Source organism: Chenopodium album, chromosome 20 (assembly GCF_948465745.1).
Source record: "Chenopodium album chromosome 20, dcCheAlbu1.1, whole genome shotgun sequence".
Classification (NCBI taxonomy): domain Eukaryota; kingdom Viridiplantae; phylum Streptophyta; class Magnoliopsida; order Caryophyllales; family Amaranthaceae; genus Chenopodium; species Chenopodium album.
In genome coordinates, this window is record NC_137853.1 from 32,049,464 (window position 1) to 32,072,803 (window position 23,340).

General features: G+C 34.0%; 1 protein-coding gene across 1 annotated transcript; it reads left to right on the forward strand.

Moving 5' to 3' along the window:
* Positions 1-13,182: 13,182 nt before the first annotated feature.
* On the forward strand, positions 13,183-20,836 carry LOC145598335 (uncharacterized). Its single transcript, XM_081654677.1, has 5 exons — positions 13,183-16,458; positions 17,517-17,593; positions 19,894-20,103; positions 20,204-20,334; positions 20,496-20,836. Exon 1 carries the CDS (start codon positions 13,279-13,281, stop codon positions 16,381-16,383), a length of 3,105 nt encoding a protein of 1,034 aa, XP_081510803.1. The 5' UTR covers positions 13,183-13,278; the 3' UTR covers positions 16,384-16,458; positions 17,517-17,593; positions 19,894-20,103; positions 20,204-20,334; positions 20,496-20,836.
* The last annotated feature ends 2,504 nt before the right edge of the window (positions 20,837-23,340 follow it).

The window sequence follows — 23,340 nt, forward strand, 5'->3', positions numbered from 1 at the left end:
GGATCTTTAGAGGGCCAAGTAACCACCAAAACCTTTAATTGAACAATTTCCATCATGCAAATATTAATTAGTGGAGAGTGGTCACTAACGAAATTTGTTAATGGGTGGGATAACGACAAGGAACTGCATAGAAACTAAATGTTTTTCGGAGTTATAGTGTGAAAAGTTTTAAATGAAGGGGCACAACGTAGAAAAGTGAAAATTAGAGGATTACTATATAGAAAAACCCTATAAAATTTATGTTCATTAGGCCAATTATATCTTGATTGACTTATAAAATCGCAAAATCAAATACTACATACTAGAAACTAGTAGTAAAGTATTGACTTTTATTCAAAATAAAAATGATTTTTTTTTTTTTTTTTTGACATTTCAAAGGCCTTGTTTTGGAACGAGTTTTTTTGCTTATTAGAACTTTGATGACTATTGTGAAAATTTTATTAATTTGAGTGTTTGGTAAAAAGCTTATTAAATTAGCTTTTTGGTTAAAAACTCTTTTTGAAAATTAGATAAAAACTTTTAAAATTAGCTTATTGACATTTAGATTCACTACTAGAAAACTGCTGTTTTCCGACGGAAAAAATCCCTCGAAAACACCTTGTTTTCCGTCGGAAAACCCGTTTCCGACAGAATTTCGTCGGAAATCGTCGTCGAAACACCCTTCGTAGGAAAATCGACCTTTTCCGACGAAATTTCCGTCGGAAACACTTTTCCGACGGAATCTTTTTGTCGCAAGTGATTTTCAGGCACTAGAAAAGTCCGTCGGAAATTTCCGACGGACACAATTCCGCCGGAATTCCGGCACAATTTCCGTCGAAAACTGATTTATAGAATTTAAAAAAAAAACGCCGCGCCACCACCGGCGCGGCGCATCACCACCTCAAAACACCACAAGCCCTTAACTAACCCTAAGCCCAGACCGTCACTCCCCAAATTAACCAAGATCCAGCCACCACCAGTCCACCACCACCGAACCTTAACCCAGAACCACCCAAATCAGCCACCGTCACCAAACCCTAGCCCAGAACCACCCAAATTAGCCACTACCACCGAACCCTGACCCAGAACCACCCAAATCATCCACCATCACCGAACCCTAGCCCAGAACCACCCAAATTAGCCACTACCACCGAACCCTAACCCAGAACCACCCAAATCACCCACCACCTTAACCGACCCCTCAACCCGAAAAAAAAAAACCTGAAAAATTAAGATAAAATACAGAAGAAAAAAAACTAAAAACAAAATATTAAAACTTTGTAGATCTACTACACTTACCACAACAATTCGACCACAATCAACCAAATTTAGTCTTGAATTTGGGTATATAAGGTCAAGTTTGACCATTAAAACGCTAGATCTAGCATTTTCATGGTCGAACTTGACCTTAAAACCATGAATTTCCTCTTTAAACCATGAATTTGCTCCTTAAAACCACGAATTTAATTTGCTCCTCAAAACCACGAATTTGTTCCTTAAAACCTTAATTTGCTCAGAGAAGAGGAGGACGAAGCGAGAAGAGAGGACTGAGGGAGTAGCTTCGGACATCAACAATGGAGGAGAGATAAAAGAGAAGTGAGGGAGTAGCAAGAGATAAAAGAGAAGAGAGGTTGTGCGGCTAGAGAGAGGAGAGAGAGAAAGGAAACTGAAAGAAGAAGGAGAAGAGGAAAGAGAAGGATAAGAGGAGGAAAGAGAAAGAGGACTGAAGGAGAATAGAACAAGGAGAAGAGGAAAGAGAAATTGGGTTGAAGGAGAACCAGAAATGAGAAGAGATGAGAGAGAAGGGGAAGTGGAGAAAGAAAGAGGCGGAAATAATTAAGAGTTGGGGGAAAGAGAAATAGGAGGCGGAAAAAAATAGGGTAGGGTTTTGGGAATTTTTTTTTTTTAATTAGTATTCCGACGGAAATTTTGTCGGAAAGTTCCGACGGATTTTTATTCCGTCGGAAATGGTACTTTCCGAAAAAAATTTCCGTCGGAAAGTACATATATTCCGACGGAATTATTTTCCGTCGCAAATTTCCGACGGATTTCTGACGGAATTCTTAAATTCGTCGGAAATATCCGACGGAATAGAAATCCGTCGGAAATTTCGACTTTTCCGACGGAAAAATGGGTCCGTCGGAAGCAGTCCGTCGCTATTTCCATGTTTTCTAGTAGTGATTTTTGGTTATTTTTTACAGTGAAACAACTGATAATTAACAACTATTTACCAAACACTTTTACACAATCAATTAATACAGTTACCTGGTCAAGAAAATTAATACAACCACCTAATCACACCAGTTAATACAACCAGAATGAACCAGCTGCTATATCAATTAGATACTAGCTAATTATCAAATAAGACTAGAGTAAAATTTCATTAAAACAAGAATAGCATCAATCATACGAAATACTGATAGAAAATGAGCCCTTTCTTCTTGTAAATATTTCTATTTTAGATTGTCTGTATTGATAATTTTGAAGAAAGAGATTAAATTATATGGAATAAGAATGATAATACTCGTAATAGAGTAAATAAAACGATCTTGGGCTCCAATTTGAGACAGTCCTCTAACATGGTATTGGAGCCAGTGTGACAAAAGATCACGGGTTCAAATCTCATCCACCCCTCCGATTCTTTTAAAGTGATCGAATTATTAAGTGCAAGGTATGGGGATGCCTCATGCTGCATCTACGTACACTTCAAGTCCAATAATGTGCATTTGTGTGAGCAAGCGTGATAGAGTATATAAATCGATCCTAGGCTTCAATTATTAGTTTAAGCTTTTGGTTGAATTTCTAACACTCTATATAACAAAGGCAAAGATGTTAATGTACAAATGACTATCAAAGCGTTATAGAGTAACAAGAATGCTCAAAAATTAAGAAAATTTTACACAAGTAATCACAAAGTGTTATATGTGGCTGACCACACAGTGTGGCCATTCATCATGAGAGTTACTTTGCTAGTGTAGGGGTTAGGGCAGTGCTGATTGATTGAATTGAGCTGAACTGCACTGAACTTATTGGAGCTGAACTGAAGTGGATATTTTATGAAAGAAGAAAATTAAGATAAGAACTGAACTAAACTGGACTAATTGGAGCTGAATTGAACTAAAGTGAATTGAATATTTTATGAAAGAAGGAAATTAAGATAAAAACTGAACTGAATTGAAATGAAAATAAGCTGAAGAGAACAAGCCCAAACTCGTTCAGTTTTACAGGAGTTACTTCGTCAGTGTTATAGGGATTATTTGGTCAATATTACCGGCGTTATCAGATCAGTGTTATAGGAGTTACTTTGCTCTTTTACAAAAGGCCACATGGTGCGACTAACCGCACACAAGACACATTGCAAGTAAATATAAAAAATATTTGGTTCTACCATTCAACACAAGTAGTAATAATATCTTAGAATGAGGTTAATTAAATTCTAAATTAAATTACTCCATCCGTGTTTTTTTAAGTGACACAGTTTGACCGACAAAGAGTTTAAGAGATTTTATTGACTTTTTAAAAAAAGATGTGAGTGGGGGTAGGTTGGAGGAGTGAGAAATGATAAAGTAAAATAATGTGAGAGGAAGTGGATACCATGAAAGGAGTGAGAAATGATAAAGTAAGAGATAGTGGGGTGAAAATATATTATTAAATGTAAGGAATTTCAAAAAGAGGAAGTGTGTCACTTAAAAAAAACAAGGCCGAAAATGAAATGTGTGGCACTTAAAAAACACGAAGGGAGTAATAGATACAAAACTGCTAATTTTATAACATGACATCAATTAAATATGGATTTCGAATATTATTTAGAAACAGATGAAGTTTCGATTACTCAGCAAACAAAGTGGATGTCAAATCTAGGAATGACTAAAGAGAGGAAAGCCATCATCTTTTCATTGTTTTCAGCGTGGTGGGTGTCACCAACTAATTGCTTAGTTGCTTTATGATAATCTTAATTACTTAAAACTGGCGGCTTTTGATTAGTTAGATTAAAATAAATTACTCACTATTAATTGATTTTAATTAAATATTTTGTAGATAATTACAAACGCAATTTGAAGGGAAAAAAATGAGATGTGTGGTGGTGGGACTAAGGAAGCAATTTATGTCGGTGTTGGATGAACAGCAACAGCTATACTTTTTTTAATTTTCTTTAATCAATTTTCAACCATCTAATTGATTGACACGTGGAAAGATTAGCTATTCTTAATCCTAGGTTATGAATATTTTTTTGGTAGCTTGTTATCTTTTCCACGATTAAACTGTATAAAAATTATTATTTTTTGTTGTTTGCTTTTATAGGTACCAATCATACATCATATGCGTGATTTCTTTATTGATAATTATGTTTGAGTCAACTTTAATTGAGAAATTCTTCGTATATTACTACTCCGTATGTTACTACGCAAGTTGTAAATCCCTTATTTTGGTTCAAATGCTTGAATATGAAATACTTTACATATCTTTAGCTTAGCCTTAATCTACAAGTCATATTGATTGATGTTGTTCGATAAGAAATTATATTGGAATTTGTCTAAACTAAACTTATTTTATTTAATCTTAACTTCTTTTACTCGAGATAAGTAAATTAGTTGAACGGATAACAAAGTCTCAAAACTTATATCGCTTACACTGATGTCATCTTTTAAGATAAATTACTTTTGAATAAGTAATCGGGAGTGGGTTGTTACATATACCTTTCCAGCCCAATATTATACGATTTAAGTCATGTGTAATTTTAAACTTCATAGTAAAAGAAGTACGTGCAAGAGTATTGATAGATGAGCGAGGATTAAGATCCTTATTGTTCGATGTTAAAACCTTCAATGCACGTGATCTAGAGGGTTTGGTATAGGAAAGCCATGGTTTTATTTGGGTTGCTTATGATGGTGTCATTCCAATGTTTTGGAGTGATGGTTGTAGTCTTCAATTCAGCTAGTAGACTATTTTGTCAATGAAGAGGCGACCACCTTATACAATGTTTTGTCGGGTGTTGGAAATTAACAAAGTAACATATATATTTATTTGGTTCATGAACAATATACTTATAACTACGTTCACATATATGCAAGAAGAAGTTTGGTAAAGAAAGTAGTGTTATTGATCTCAAAGAATTACAGAATACAAAATTAGGCTAGATTAATAACATATGTAGGGCAATATATCCATATACTACTCCAAAAACATAAACGAAAATGACTCCATAGATAGGCCCAAATAAGTTGTAACCTAATGTAACAAACTGATTCAGGACATATTCTAACACACAATTCTATAATTTTAAGTTTAAACCTTACATGTAATAACAGAATTACATTCAATATTGATGTTTGTGTTCAAGTTACACGTATACTTGTAGTTGTAGGTACGACGGTGACATAGTTTTAGAAAATGATTTATATGTCTATACACGCATGCTTGTATTGTTTTTAAGTAAAAAGTGCAGTGTACATATGTACTAGTAGTAAAGTAATAATAGAAGTAACATCATGAAGAGGAATTGAAGTATATCTGTAGATTACTTGTAAAACCCAAATACCTCCCTATAAATGATTCTAATTTCTCCATAAATTGAGTTATATATATATACAAAAAAAAAAAATAATTAATATGATTAAGTTTGTGTTAATGATTGTAAGCGGCCTAAATTATGATTAATGGAGGAATTTTCAACACAAATTGTCATTTGATTTGTTAATTGGTACTCGTACTTGCTAGCTTGCCAATTTTGGGAAAAAATGGATTATATTGGCTAAGTAAATAGCGGCTAATTAGTGTAAATGTTCGTCAAAAGGTAGCTATACTAGCTAATTTAAAAATCCACCGGCCTATGAGTGAACTATTTACTACCCCAATGACTATATATGCACGTTCTTACAACTAACTAACCATTGCTATGTTATTCGTAAACCATGATGTTTGGGTGGCTTTTAAGGGTCTGTTCTGATTCACTAAGCTGAGCTGAACTGAACTGAATATTTTATGAGAGAAGAAAATTAAGAACTGAATGAATTGAAAATAATGTGAACAGAATAGACCCTAACAATACCAAAACCATATAAACTAGTTTTATAACCCAAGATGACAATATTTCACTGTTTCTTTTTATAATTAATACTTCCTCCGTTTTCTTTTACTTGCAACACTTCCCTAAAAAGGAAATGTCACAATACTTGCAACACACTATAAAAGGAAAGTTACTTTAGGGAAAAATTATACTATTTCCCTTATTTAAAGCACATGGCCCACTAAATTACACTCCTAACAACCACTCATCCCATTTTAAAGTGTATTATATCATGTGAACCACACATTTCTTAAATACCGTGAAAAAGTGTGTGTTGCATCTAATAGAAAACGGAGGAAGTACCATTTAAAATCTTCAATTTGAATACATGGTAATTTTGACTAAGACACTAAGTAAAAGAAAAAAAAAATGTTTTTATGGGATCTTATTAGGCATGTCTTGATTTATATTGTCAAAATTTAATAATGTATAGTACGGAGTAATTTTTATAATGCATAATTAAAGATACTAATGTTCATGTGCATTATTAGAAAGTATACTCTCTACCAGTTCCAAAAGGTTCGACTCGCCTTTAATTGTGAGCTGAGTAGCTTTAAAAAGTTGAACTCACTTCTAACCCATTTATGTTTTGGAAAACTCCTATTACTTTCTTACTACTCCTATCCCACGTATTAATTTACACCTTTTACACTCACTTTATTCACCTTTTGTTCCTTACACCAACCCTATTTTATAACAAATCTAATACGTAGTTTTCTTATTTTATTCACCTTTTGCTTATATTTACCTAATAATTTTTCCGTTCATTTCAAAAAACAAGAGCTTGTAATAAGTGAGTCGAACTTCTCAAAAAGAAAGAGTACAATTGTGCAAATTAAAAGACAATTTAAACTAACAAAAAATAAAAATCAAAGGGAGTACGTTCTAGATCGTGGCTATCAATCTACCACCCACAAAATCTAACCAATTAAGCTATATATCATCGACGATAATATGTACAAAATTATATTCGTACCGCAAGCATGAATTGTGTGATTAACAACTTAAGATCATTACGTATGATGTACGAGTGTACATGAAATAGATGTGCTTGATGTTTACCTATTAAAGCATGTACATGTGATTTTCAAGTAGTTTGTACGGACGAAATGCATGTGATTCTTGTGCATGCTTGAGATTTGACAATGTGTTGGTGTTGGTTACATCACTTGCATGTGTACTAGTTCTTTTATACGAACTAACTACTAGTTGCATACCATATGATATTTTTGGCATCAATTATTTTCATACATTTTAATTTTAATTTTTTTATTTAAATGGGTTGTTGAGAGCTTCAAATAGATAAAAGTGTAAATGTATTTTAATTAATAATTCAAATCAAGAAAAGGTTGCACAAATTTGTACTCCTATGTACATTTTTGCATAGATTACCACATGCACTTATATTTGTTTCGATATATTTGTACCTCTATGTCCTGTCTTATTACATCATTTTCTTCTTTTAATCATGTTGATACTTTAAATACAAATAAATTATATATAAAGCGTTGTAATAATTCATGAATTGAAGTGTTGTACTAAAGTATACTCTCTTCGTTCTATATATATGTATATATATATATATATATATGTATATATATATATATAAATATATATATATATATGTCATATATATATATATATTTATATATATATATGTCATTGCATATTGTCACACCAAAATATTGGTATGACATGTCACACATAATTACGTATAGTAATACCTCTTCATCGTAAATATATCTCTTAAAAATAGTTAAAATTTAGAGAAAGAGTTGAATAACTAAAATCTTATTAGAAATTGATAAACCTTAGTGATCATGCACTAGTCATGAGCCTAATTATAAGGGGTGAAAAATATAACAAATTCATGACGAAAACAAGTTTGGTGCTTGAGAAGGATACTCACTTTTTTGGGTATGGCTACGAATGTTGTACATATTTGGCCACAACATTATATTGACAATAGTAAAAGTTAGCTAGCCTTTTACATCATCATACCACATACATGTGAAATGGGAACATCGATTGCCGGCAAAAATACTTCTTCCTCGTTTTCGAAATAATTGCTAACATTTTGACTTTTAATTTATAGTTGTTAATGCATAATATTGACCTTTAATACTTTATACCTATAATTATTTATCACCAAAATAAAATGAATTTGCTTCACATTTTACGTATAATAATATTTGTTTTCATATGCTCCCCCCATCCCTTATGGTGAAATTTTACGGAATTAAGAAACTTGAATAACTTAAATAAGAAGTACTGAAAGTATTTTGAAAAGGTAAATTTACATGAGTTATGCAAAAAAGTAGAGAGAGAAATTAATAAAAGTATATGAAAATGCAAAATTTATATAGATAAGAAATTTGCACAAATATAGTTGCAAATTGGAGGGAATTTTAGTAAAAAATTAATATTAATAGTTTTTGGAAAATACAAATGAGACTATCATTTTGGGACTTATATTAGACCATAAGGGATTATCAATAAGGGACGGAGGGAGTATATGTTAGTAAAATAATATGATCAAAGTAACACAAGTTGATAGTATCAAAATTTAAAATGGTGAAATTTAGAAGTAAAGGTAGTAAAAATCAGTGAAATTATTGTACTAAGTAACTCATCAAATTTGAGATATTTAAAAGAGATAGGAGTGAAGGGTTGAGGAATTGAATTGTCCCTTTTGTTTAGTGTATTTGGATCTCTTTTGAAGATTCCTTATCAAAGTAGAGCATCTTGTGTTGTCATGTTTAGGGATTTATGTGGACGCCTAGCAATGTAGTCCCCTTCAACAATTTATGAGTATGTCCATCTTATATGGTAGCCTAGGGGACCATATTTAACCCTTATTACCTTTCCTTTCTCTTTAAAGATTAGTGTACTCGTCATCTTTTTGTTTTGTGTAGTATACAATGACCATATATCGGGTTACTTTCTTAGAATGACGAGTGAGTTATTGTATTAAGGGATAGGTTAGAGTGGAACCTCAACTCGAATCCATAACCAGGCGTGTGAGAAGCACGTGGCAATGCTACCACTTGCTCTCAATAGCTTAAAATTTTCAAATCTTCTTTAGTTAGGTCAAGTGTTATGCACTTTACAAATTAAAATGTTAAATTGGAATAAATTTAATTGGTTTAATTATTTTTTTAATTGAAATTGATAGTTTACTAATTCTATAGCCTTTTCTTTTACAAATAGAATCTAAATTTCACTAGTTCACTATTGAATTTTTACTGATCCTTTAATTAATTTTCGCTTCCCTTTCTCAAAGTGAGGTCATAACTCATGAAGAATGGGGATGAGCTGCGATGAGGCCAGGTAATTTAAGGAGTTCGACCATTTATATATAATTAAGTATTTAAGTATGACCAACACAGATACATTCCTCCAATCCATAATGGGAATGGGTATTATGTTTTTGTATACGAATTATTTTTTTGGACCGTCCATAATTAGTTATATCTTTGTTAAATTTTTCTAATTTTTGTATAAAAAAAACTACGCAGCTACTAATTATAATAGTGATTCATTTAAATTAGAATCACCGGCTAATTTCTAATAATTGAATCATAGTTATGGACTAGAATTTCTTTATTGGAAAACTCGGTCATATATATTAAATAAAAACATTTTAAAATTCTTATAAAAATCAGTTTAAAAATCTTTATTAGACTAAATCAACAAACGCATTTCTTACATAAAAAACTGCCAGCTATAACAAAATAGCTCAAGGTCTTAGTTTGAAAGTATGAATGTGTAGCTGCACACGCTTCCCTTGATATAAGAATGAGCTCATCATGTTAATAAACCACGTTCCTTAAAAATGTTTATGAATGTTGGGTGTAATACCATCCAACAAAGAATGTACTATTATATATAATAAACATGTGCAACTACCATAAGATAATGTATTAAAAACATGCAATTTTCATGTAGTTTCAAAATTGTCAAACGGATGCAACAGTTTATTTGTAATTAAAATTGTCATGGTTGATTGTACACAAAGTCTTTCTATATGCTATATTGTATTGTGGATCCGTTTACTTAAATTGCACTAGGTTTAATTCATCGCTAGACATACATGACACACGTACCAAAAGTCTTTAATAGGTTAAGGTGGTTGCTTGGTAATGAATTTATAGAGTAATTTTAAAAACAGAATCTTAGATATTGGCAAATTGTTCCCAATTCACTAAAAGGGCGAAACAACATAAAAAGAGACATATTGCATTAACTAATGATCCATACGAATAAAAAACGTTTAATAAATTCTCGGAGAACTTGATCATATGCCTTGATCATGAGATTCATGGGAATCTTCAATATTACACAATGATATGCTCCTTACTTTTGGTGCATTATATAGTGAAGAAATTCGATCATGTAACAACTAGCTATTGTCGACCACCTAACAATAGTGAAGGGAAAGGGAGGGGAAGGAAGAAAAGCTAGGGAAGAAAAAGGGACGTGAGGGGTGGAACTGTGGAAGAGAGTGACCTTCCATTTTCCTTTCGATCTCTCCAACAATGGAAGAATTTAGTTTATCTAAAGGGGAAGGGTAGTATGTTTCAAAAAAATAAAAAGGGGAAGACTAATATATTCCTCCATCCCTTTCCTTCCAAATATTCCTATCCAAACATAGTAAGTCTCCTAGAGAAAATAATTCAAGAATTCTTCCTTAGCCTATAAGGGCTATAACCTTATTGAGTCGCCTTGTTAAGCATTGAAACAAAAACTATTACGGAGTAATGTTTAGGTTATGTTTACTTCAATTTATATTATTTAAACAATTTAGTCTCTTATTTAGAATTGACTAGTTCATGCTAGATTAGATGCAATCATACAAGATCAGAATATATCTTCTTATTTGTGTTTGTTTATTAAGGGCCCGTTCTCTTACGTTGAAATTCGGTTCAGTTCAGTTCAGTTCAGTTCAGCTCAGTTCAGCTCAACTCAGTTCAATTCAGTTCAGTTCAGCTCCTAATTTCCTTCTCTTATAAAATATTCATTTCAGTTCAGTTCAGTTCAGTTCAATTCAGTTCAGTTCAGCTGAGTTCAGTTCAGTTCAATTCAGCTGAGTTCAGCTGAGTACAGTTCTGTTCAGTTCAGTTCAGCTGAGTTCAGTCAATGAGAACAGACCCTAAATATCATTAATTTGATAATTGAAAAAACTACATAAATTCCATACTTGGAAGGTAAACATTCATCTAATGATATCTCATTTGTTGATTTTTTTTCCTGTTATGGTTAAATGTATAAATAAGGTCTAAGTTTTTATTTATTAAAAAATGTTTCAAAGAAAGTCAATGTGCCACGTGGTGTTCTCCATCTTTTCACACCATCATCCTTCATTCAAAAAATTACAAATGTGGTATATCTGTACATATATGTACAAGATACAAACATGCAACCTTAATGATTTATTTGGATAACAAAAGGGAATGAAAAAAAAGGAAAGGAAAGGAAAGGGGAGGAGAAAGGGGACAATATCAAAAATAAAATTTGACGTTGGAAAGATCGAGTCATAAATTAACTATAAAATTATTAATTCAATATAATCACCTTGAGTATTGTCCAATACTATTTAAAGTGAACAAAACCATGACCTCGAAGGTGCTATTCATAATAAGTCTCTATAGATTTTTTTGCTGTGAAAGCATACATGGTAATCCAAAATCTATCAAACTTCGAATAAAGCGGATTCGAGCCAGATTAGACCCTTAAGGACAAACTCTCCCAATAAATGTTGCCGTGTCCCAAGTCTCGAACTTAAGACCTTGGTTAAGCTAGCACAACATCCTTACTAGCTAATCTAAGCGCCTGTTGATAAGTCTCTAAAGATAATACGGACTATAACCGTTAGAAACTTAAAACCAGAAAAGATTACGAGTTTTCCTAAATTTCAAAGGAAAATTTGTCATAAATAATACGACCTTTCACCCGTCCGCTAAAAACAAGTCGACCTTTTGATTATCTCTAAATAATACAACCTTTAGAGGGTGTCTGCTGAAAACAAGTTAATACCGGTTTGTAACCTAATTATCAGGTAAAATGGGACACGTGTAATAATCTTATTGGTTTGACAATATAATTTGGTTTTTATTTATTTATTTAATGTTTTTCATTATTAAAATAAATTTAATTTATTTAATTAATTTTTTTAAAACAAATAAACCAATAATCTTCCCCACCAGGCACGTTGCCACCTTTCCCGGCGTCGGCCGTGCCCGTTCCCCTCTCCCCCGGACTCCGGCGCCGACGCCAACCCCGCTCCCCTTCTGCGTTTTCTCTCCCTTCTAAACCAGCAACCCCCTCGCTCCCCGATTCCCTTTTCTTCGCCCCACAAAATCCCCTAATATCCATCCAACTCCCCTACCCATAAAAACTCTAACTGAAATCGTCGCCGACGATAGCGGAGGTCCAATTAGGGTTTTTTGAGGGTGGGGGATGGATTATAGGGAGTTTCGTGGTTAGGGAGAGGATTTCGATGCTAAGGAGAGGAGTTTTGTGGGTTTCGATCAGCATTTCGAGTAGAGGGCTTCCATTCAGAGAAAGAGGGAGGGGTCGGCACCGGCGCTGGAGGGGGGATCTAGGTGCGACCGGCGCCGGTGCGCAGGGAGTGGGGCCGCAACAGACTACCGGAGAAAGGGAATGGTGGCAGCGGTGGCTGGTGGTCATGGGGTGGGTGAGGATTTTTTTTTTTTTAAAAAAAAAAATTTATTTTAGTTGTTAGCCATAATTAAAGTGTAATTAAGAGTTAATTAAAATGTTAAACGAAATTATTAAAAATAAATAAATAAGGTTAACCGGTCATCTAAGTTGTAGGTAAAATATCCTGTTTAAAGCGGATACCCTCTAAAGGTTGTATTATTTAGAGATAATCAAAAGGTCGACTTGTTTTTAGCGGACGGGTGAAAGGTCGTATTATTTATGACAATTTTTCCAATTTCAAACCTAATTGAGTCCAATTTATAAATTTAGTCGTTTGAATCCACCAAGAGTGGACTAGTCTCAAGGCATGGGGCAACATGGTGTCCGAAAATTCAGCCCTTTTTTGCATCTTCTGAAAAAAAGCCCATTTGACGCCTCCACAATACTCCATTTTCAATTTTGATGTTGTTCTTCCCTGTTCTTCTTGTGTTAAGGGGAAATTACTCTTCCCCTTGTCACTCTTTTGCTCTTTTTCTTCTTTCTGCTATGCTAAAACCTTCACCAAAATCATGGGTTTTTGGAATCACCATCTTAGGTTATTGCCCCACAGAAAACACACTAGACTCAGAACAATCTCTATTATTCTATCTTCCTGCAAATTCTTTACCACATTGAAGATCTCCAATGGCGAAAATGGGGAAACTGTTGAAGAAATTTCAAAGCTTTTAAAGCATAATAACTGGAGCATTTTAATGGGGTCATCAGACATCATTAAGAAGCTAAACCCAGATGTTGTTCAATCTGTTCTTCATCATAATCAGCTTTCTGATCCAATTCGACTTCTGGGGTTCTTCAATTGGTCGCATTCTCAACTGGGTATTCATCATAATTTGTTTTCCTTCTCAATTTTAGCTGTTCTTCTTTGTAATTCTAGCTGTTTTCCTCTTGCAAATGGGGTTATTGAATGTTTGATTGAAACCCGACCGCCTTCTTATATGGTTTTTGATTCATTGGCTAGTTGTGTGAGGGAATATAATAAGTGTGATTCCAGTTCTGTGATTTTTGATATAGTGATTAATGCTTATAAGAAAATGGGGCTCTTGAAAGAGGCTGCTGATGTGTTCTTGTGTATAAAAGACAATGGTTTTTGTCCTAGTTTGGTTTGTTGCAATTCTTTGTTGTCTGATTTATTGAAGAAGAATATGATGGGTTTGTTTTGGAGGGTTTATGATAAAATGTTAGAGGTTAATCTTGTTCCTGACATTTATACTTACTCCAATTTGATTAGTGGTCTATGTAAAGAAGGGAAGGTTGAGGAAGGTAAAAATGTGATTGTGGAAATGGAAGAGAAAGGCATTATTCCTAATTTAGTGACTTATAATGTACTTATTAATGGCTTGTGTAGATCCAAGGCCCTAGATGAAGCTTTGGAGCTTAAACGCTCCATGGCCAAGAAGGGCCTAACTCCTGATAGCTATACTTATTCAATACTCATTGATGGATTTTGTAAAAATAAGAGGGCTTGGGAAGCAAAGTTGCTGTTGGCTGAAATGCTGGGGAGGGGTTTGAAGCCTAACCATGTTACTTACACTTCCTTGATAGATGGTTTCATGAAGCAGGGTGATGTGATAGAGGCTCTCAATATTAAAGATGAGATGACCTCTTGTGGAATTAAGCTGAATTTTGTGACATATGCTGCACTGATTAGTGGTGTATGTAGAATAGGTGACATGGAGAAAGGAAAAGGTCTATTGTTTGAGATGATTAGGTTAGGGTTAAGTCCTAGTTCCCAAATATACAGCTATTTGATTGAAGGTTATTGTAGAGAAAATAAAATGGAGGCAGCTTATGAGCTGCTTGCTGAGATGAAGAGCATGAATTTTTCCCCTACAACTTTCACATTTAATGCAATTATCAATGCACTTTGTCATGTTAGAAATGTTCAATGTGCTTATAATGTTCTACAAGAGATGGCCGTTTGTGGTGTGAAACCAAATGTGGTTACTTACACAACTTTAATCAAGGGTTATATCCATGGGGGTAACTTGGAGGAGGCAATGAGAATATTTGAAGAGATGAAGGAGAAAGGGACTATACCTGATGTCTTTTGCTACAACACTCTTGTAATGGGTCTTTGCAAGGGTGGAAAAACAGGAGAAGCAATTTCTTATTTTGATGAGATGGTGGAGAGAGGATTAAAACCAGATGCATATACTTACGGTGCTTTAATCCATGGATATTGCAAAGATGGGGAAATGAAAATTGCTAGTAGATATCTTGAAGAGATGTCAAGGTGTGGTATCAAACCTAATGATATCGTCTATGCAGCTTTTATTGATGGACATTGCAAAGAAGGGAATATCGTTGAGGCCTTGTCGTCCTTTGAAGATATGTTGAGGCAGAAAGTGCTCCCTGATTTACTTGCCTACAGTGTGCTCATTCACAGTCTCGCTAAGAATGGAAAGATGCAAGAAGCTTCACAGGCATTCACAGAACTCAGGGCTAAGTGTCTGGTGCCTGATGTGTATACTTACAGCTCTTTAATCTCTGGATATTCTAAGCAAGGAGATATGATAAAAGCTCTTGAACTGTTCGAAGAGATGAAGAGGGAAGGTGTTCATCCAAATATTGTCACTTACAATAGTTTGATTAATGGACTGTGCAAATTTGGTGAAGTAGAGAGGGCACAGGAACTCTTTTGTGAAGTCACCACAAAGGGGCTGGTACCAAACAGCGTGACTTATGCTACTATTATAGATGGCTATTCCAAATGTGGGAACTTAATGGAGGCATTTAGATTGTTTGATGAGATGCAAATAAAGGGCATACCATGTGATAGCTTTGTCTACAATGCCATTATTGATGGTTGCTCCAGAAAAGGAGATTTGGAGAAGGCTCTATCCTTATATCAAGAAATGCGGCACAAGGGTATAGCTTCAATACATACTTTCAATACTTTAATTGATGGGTTTTGCAAGTCAAATCAGTCAGCTGAAGCATTTAAACTCTTGCAAGACATGATTGACATGAATATTGCACCCACCAATGTGACATATACCATTTTGATTGATCATCACTGCAAATTGGGAATGATGGAAGAAGCTGAAGATCTCTTCTATGAGATGCAAAATAGGAATCTAAAGCCAACTACCATAACTTATGCCGCCCTCTTAAACGGATATAATAGAACAGGTAATGGGCTTAAGTTGATTTCTCTTTTCAATGACTTGTTGATCAGCGGAGTTATGCCTGATGAAGTTGTATATTCCCTAATGGTGGACACTTATCGTAGAGAAGGTAATTGGAAAAGAGTGTTTCAGATGATGGATGAATTATCACTTAAGGGTTTGACATTGAAGGAAAATGTCTGGGATTCATTAGTTGAAACCCTAAGTCAGAAGGATCAATTTTCTGAAGTCTTACAGCTACTTGATGATATGGAACAGCAAGGTCTCATGCTTAGTTCAAGTACTTGCATGAATTTAATTCGTGCTTTGTGCCAATCCAGACATTCTGACAAAGCAGCAAAAGTTCTTGATACTGTGGTTCAATTTAGATGGGTTCCCAACTGCACTAGCTTGAATGATTTCAATCAGATTCACGACCAAGACAATTTTCAGAGTTCTGATAGCCTTTCTGGTCAAAGGGCATTGAATGTTGCTAATCTGGTGTAAGGTGGTTTTAAAATTGAATCTTATGCTACCAGCAGGCTCTATGCCTCTATTCCAGGGGATCTCGCACAAGTACATGTAAGTCAGGTTCTTGCATTCCCTTTTCTCTCTCTTTTATCTTAGCACTGATATAAGTCAGATGAGAATACATTGGTTTTTGCTACCCTTTTTTTTTTTTTTTTTTTTTTTTTTTTTTTTTTTTTTTTTTTTTTTTTTTTTTTTCTCTTTGGTCCATATATAACTTTCTTAAGAAAAGGATTTGGAGATTATATTTTATACTTATAACGATTGATTGTCTTAATAAGTAAATCACACATAGTTCTTAGATATTTGTTGCACCCAATCCTTATGAAATTCAAAATCGCCATATATTGTAGACTAGTAGACATTTGGCAGTACTCTTGGTAGGCTGCTTAGGCTCTCTACCATACAAATTTGTATACTTGAATTGTAATTTAGGCGTCTTTCTCCTTGTAAAACCTTGAGGTTTTGTTCTTTAATGTTGCCTGGAGGCTCCTTGTAAAACTTTGTGGTTTTGTTCATTAGTGTTACCTGGTGGTTTGGCACCATTCTCACCAGTGCTGTGGTATAGAATGAAATGTGGGCTGTGATTACTGAGGTTGCTGTGGGGTGAAACATTGATAGTATGGGGAAAAGTTGTTGGCTTCTTTGATGATTAGGGAACTTATAGAGATGGCCGGGTTTTCTTTTACTTCTTTCGTCTTAAAAGCTCTTTATTCATTTTTTGCTTGGAGGGAAAACAAAGAGGTTGCGGACTAGGAAAGTGATCAGTGTAATATTTAACTTATTTAACCCATGGCCAATTTAAGCCTTATTTATTTATTTATTATTATTATTTTGTAGAAGTAACAATACAATAATTATAGGAGTAATATTTTGTGGCCCCTATTTTAAATTAAAGGGTTCAAGCGCCGCTCTTTTGCAGCTTGATGCTTATATTGCATGACTAGATAAATAAACTTTGTAAGATTTCATTGTCTGAGAACTTCTAGCTGTCTCTTATTCATGAAAGTAGGCCAAAGGTCATTAAATATTCTTGCAAGTTCTGTGAGATGCAATTTTTTGTTTCTTGTTTGTCATACTCTCACGCACATCATCTATTTCTGCTGCTTCAGGGAAAGTTTTGGAAAGGATTACATGTTTTTGTTGCACGTGGAGAAGGATAGAGGAAAAGTACCCTTGTGGCCTTCAGGTATTTCTTCTTAATGTCAATTTAGGTTTTCGTTTGATTATGATATATAATCCAACTGAAATTGTTCATTAGACTTTGTCATTTGTAAAATTTACAAACTTGCCCCATTGATGTTTGTGACATAAAAGGTTTTCCAGATTTCTAAATGCTACTTCCTGCATATTTCAATCATTTACTGGGGTCTAATATCCTTAGCATTTAGTAAGTAGTCTTAAGTTCTTTTAAATGTGCTGGTACACTGACCATTTTGCACTGATAATTTGAACTTTTGCCTAGATTACTAGTATTAATGCTTTGTGTATAATGTGCTTATATTGCAAAATGTGCGATAAATTGAATAATTGAGTAGAATTAATGCTCATAGTTTGGCAAACCACCAAGGTACTAATAAATTCAAAGGAGTGTAACATGGTGAAAAGTATCCAGCTATATATCACTGCTTTATCATGTAATTTATGGCCTGTTACGGGACATTTGCTATTTTGTTATATTGTGGAAGTTGCAACTCTTGGAAGTTTTATGTAAGCAAGTGAATCAGTGCCTCTATGAATGTTTAGGTATTTGGAGAAGAAGATATAGCACACTGCCACTTACCAATCCTTATTATTGTTCACTTAACAAACTCTTGTTATTCCGTATCATACATCTCTATAGAATATCAATGCCATACTTGTGTTTACATAAATCATTCTTTACTTAGTTTTTGACAGTTTAAATTCTATCCTTGAGCAAGGGTCTCTTATATTTTCCTTAAAAGAAATAAAATTCTTTACCACTTTATGGTACTTAGATACTACTGAAATATTACCAGTCAATTTTGAATATTATAACATACCTAATTTGGTCTTGACAAGCGAAAACTCACATACGTAGTTGAAATAAAGAGTACAAAACAAAGAGGACAAAATGTCCTATAGACAAAAATTAAATTGCATATCAGCCCAGTTTTTTTTAACCTTCCTTATTGAGTAACTTGTAAAATCCACAAAAAAGCCTTTACTTTAAGATGGCTCATCACCTTCTCAATAAAGTTTGGAAACGAGATGTATAACAGTATAACCTTGCTCCCTTCGTCCTGAATTAAGTAGGCCATGTTTCCATTTTAAGTTCTTCCCAAAATTACAAGGCACTTTCTAAATTTGGAGTCGAAAATTTGAACTATCCCATATGAGATATGACTCTTAAATGTTACCCTTTAAAATATTTCAAAAAATGAGTGCTTTGGAAAGGTAAATTGTATAAAATTGAATTATTAAGGACAGCTATGTTATTCTAATTAAATTCCTTGAAAAAAAAACGTCAATTCTGATGTGGCCTTCTTTTAAAGATGGTGGAAATAGATACTAGTTATGAAATATGTATATAATACTAGTGACTGACGGAAGATGGAGCACTTTATTCTTTTCTTTGTTATTTTTATTTTAGCACTTTCAAAAGCTATTCAAAAGATAAATATTTTATGATCACAGATGTATTTGTGTTATGATGATTGTAGTTTTGCTTGGGCTATAATTAATGACAAACAAGCGACATAGGGCTACATAGTTATGGCTCATTTACATAAACACATAATTAAATAAGAGAATACAGATTATAGTACAAATAATAAGCAAGTTTCTTCTCCTCAAAAAAAAATAAGCAAGTTTCTTAGAAACAGGTTAAGATTTAGTTTTGACGCATCAAATAGAGGAAAACGATTTTTAAGAAGAAGTTGGGTTTACAAGAGCATTTAATATTGGACAGGATGGGTTGGAAGGAGAGGATCATGGTTAGCGAGTATAGGAGATAAATCTTAGTTCATGTAGCTGATCTCATCTTTGGGATTAAAGCTTTGATTATTGTTATTGCTAAGTAGATATGCTAGGATTTGGTGAAAAAATTCTCTAGAATCTAAATGAGGATATTTGAGGATTTCATAGCATGATACTTTTTTTGTTGAAAGTAAATAGTACTGCGTGATCAACAATGTCACTGTTGTCATGTGAAAGGCTTGTAATTGCTGCAGTGTAATTTTGTGAAGTTCCATTAAAGGATAAGTTTTCAGGTGAATCAGGGCTAATAGTAACCAGCTGATTGTAGGCCTTTGCCATCAACATTTCATTCTCCTACCCATTGGTTAACTAGTTGGAGTGATAGAGCATCTTTCTTTCCTTAAGATAGTGTATGCCGAATATTATGATACTTGGTTCAGTTTTGTGCATGTGAGTGAATGTAACTGCTGTCTATCAGCTTCATGTGCAATGGTGTGGCCTTTGCTACATTTTAACCCTGTTTGCTGACTGAAACAATTACTTTTGCAGCTGCAGGTTTTTGCGACACAGTTAAGATTATGTTCCTTCAATCGGCTCATATATCTTGCTTAAATGTTGCAAGTGTTCAAGTGGCTGATTGATCTACATGTTGGGCAAAAAGTAACCAGGTAGCTGGTTCTCCCAGAGAAATTAATGTACCACCCTTTCATAAGCGCTAAGCAGTGGGTGGAAATTATGCAATCTTGTGCAAATTGAAAGGTGATTTTTCAAAGATGCCAATTAGACAGTTGTTTGCACACATAACTATTGAGGGCATTAACTATTTAACTTTTTGGATCACAATATTGTCACATTCCAGGCGCAATTATTTGACAAAGGATACATATCAAATGGTCTTGGCAAGGGCTGGCCTAGGTATGGAAACAGATGGCAATGGAAACAGAAGGAAGTGCTTCAAAGAGATTTAAGTTCTTGCAAATTTTTCGACAGGTACAAACTTCTGTAATCCTTGAATAAACCATCTGTAAGTTTAGTAGAATAACCTCCCCTCCCAGGCTGGTTCATGGTGCAAAGAAATCTGCTTGATAAATAGCTCGTTGTTTTATAGTTACTGATAAACTCTTTGGTTGGTTAATTGTTTGATTTTATAGGCAGACATTCAAGAGTACATGGCCATTGTTTCATACTGACACTGAAGTAAAGAAGTGGACTCACATACTGTAACTGCTGAAATGACTTCTGCAGTTGACATAGAGCCGCAAAAAATTGAGCCTTTTTGCTCTGGAATGCTCTCTTGCAAAAATTTATAGGCTGCCTGTATTTATAATTAGTTCTAATTCAATTACTTCAGTTAATACGATGTATATATAATATGTGTGTTCATTTTTGTAGGGTAGCACAATTTTGGTTATAACAGCATCAATTTTGTAATAATGTAGTGATCTAATAGAGCAGGCTGACATTGCAAGCTGAAAAGTGAAAACTATTACAAGTATATTCACCGGAGTAAAATTTACAGAAAATTACACATTAGCATTTTAATTAGGCTTATTCTATGATCTTATCTGCATTTTAAAGCTTGGTTCATATAGTTCAGTTTTTGGAGTTCACATTTCTCACATGAATTTATTTTCCATACTGTATATAAAAGTCGCATATGCATTAGATTTTTGGACAAAATTTTCGATACAACAAGAATTAACCCTAGATACAGGCTATGTTGATGCAAGAGGCAAGCTAAGGAAATACACAAAGTGATGAAAATGAACATGAATTTAGTGGACATATGAATAAGCCCCATTCTTAAAGTTAAATACTACTGTAAAATATATGAAGGAACAGTTGATTTTTGAATAATACGTCCTATTTCATTGCATTTAATACAATAAAATTGACAGCACATTTAAAAAAACTTAAGACTACTTACAAAATGCTAAGGATATTAAACCCCAGTATATGTATAGGAATAGGAATATACAGGAAGTAGCGTTTAGAAATCTAGAAAACCTTTTATGTCACCATCATCAATGGGGCTAAATTGTAATTTAGAAATGACAAAGTCCAATGAACAATTTTAGTAAGATTATACTTCCTTCGTTTCTATTTAGACGAAACGTTTCATTTCAGTGCTCATATTAAGAGAAGTGAGATATAAAAGAAAAGGACTAATAATGCTCCCTTAGCTACCCTACCCCTTTCCTTGGTCCTTTCTTGGTTTCTCCTAAGTCTATCCACTGACAGATACCCACCTTCACATACTCCCCTGCCAGTCCGCCACCTTTGAGTACTCCTCATCCAACACCAACAACACCTTATCTTCCCCTTAAAACACCAAGTCTGAAAATCCAAAAAAACTCTGCCCATAACCACAACCAACCACATGCCGGTAGATTAACATAGCTAGTGAATGCAACTATTTCAATTACCTTAAATTAAAAACCTGAGCCGCTTGGCTTGGCTTGGCTGGGTGTGATATGGAAAAAATAAAAAAACATTTTGCCAGCCTACTCCAACAGGCCGAAAGCATGAGATCACTTCGTAGTATTCCATAGAGAATATCCATAGAATATTCTCATCTTAGGTTTAGGATATATTTTGTATAAGATTATCTTTGATATCTGTACATATCTTATAGTTACCTAATATGATTAGGTTTCTCATTGTAACCCAATTAATGGAAATCACTCTAATGGAGGAGTTTATATTATCTGACACCTCCCACTCCACCTACATATTCCTAACAATTAACTTGTAAACGTACCTTCCACAGTCAAGCAATCTTGATTAATTCCTTTCTCCCCTTTCTTGGAAAAAACTGATGCAGCTCCATTGGACATCAAAGCTGTAACACCAGGACATCTTCAGATAAGATGATTCTTCCTTGCTTCATCTTCCAACGACTCAGCAGCTCTTTTTATCTTAGATGAAGGCAAACACTCTTTGCCAGTTCCTCAAATAGGGAGGAAAATAGTACCATGGTTCTGCAGATTAATTATCAGCAAATATATTGACACTCTTAATAGTGTAGCTTGAATGCCTGAAATTGTTGGTATGTATGACTAGTTAAGATTGACGTCCAAGGTTTACAAAGCATAAGGAGTCCAACTTCTGATCCAAATATTTTAAAACCAAATGTTAAAACAGAAAAGTGCAAATAAGGAAGTTGTTATAGAGACTTGCAAAGGCAGAATTTGTAACCACATAACTACCATAAGGAAATACAACAGAAATCCCTTGACTTCTTACAAGATAGAACTCTATGCTGCTTGTGAACAATAAAGTCAGATAGTGTTACCTTTGCTCAGAAAATATATGTATGTACTATGTAGTACTATTATATTATGTACAAACAGAAGTATATACAAATCAGTAAATTGAGCAACAGAATCACTAATTAAGTAGTAAACTTGAAAATGAGTAAATTCCTAAATTACTTGTTCATGCTACTTTCCAGTGATATTAACCATTTAAATCATTTTCTATTAAAAATTTCAGAAGATATAAATCTCAAAAAAATAAAAAAGGAACAAACAAGTACGTTAAATACTACACTGATCAGAGTGATCACTTTCCTAGTCTGCAACCTCTTAGTTTTCCCTCCAAGCAAAAAACAAATTAAAGAATACAGAGCTTTTAACATGAAAGGAGCAAAAGAAAACGCGGCCTTCTTTATGAGTTCCCTAATCATCAATGAAGCAAACATTTTTTCCCCATATTATCAATGTGTCACCCACCGCAACCTACCTCAGCAATCAGAGCCTACACTTCACAATTCTATAGATGAGGATGGTGCCTAGCCACCAGGCAACACTTGAACAAACCCGCAAAGTTTTACAAGGAGTCCCCAGGCAGCATTAAAGAACAAAACCGCAAGGTGTTACAAGGAGAAAGACTACATCACATGTCAAGTATACAAATTTGTATGGTAGAGAGCCTTACCAGCCTACCAAGAGTAATGCCATTGGACTGATACAAACTCCATGGTCTACAAACATA

What these genes read in the sequence shown, in the direction of transcription:
- LOC145598335 (XM_081654677.1), top strand. Translation starts at nt 13,279, where the DNA reads ATGGGTTTTTGGAATCACCATCTTAGGTTATTGCCCCACAGAAAACAC.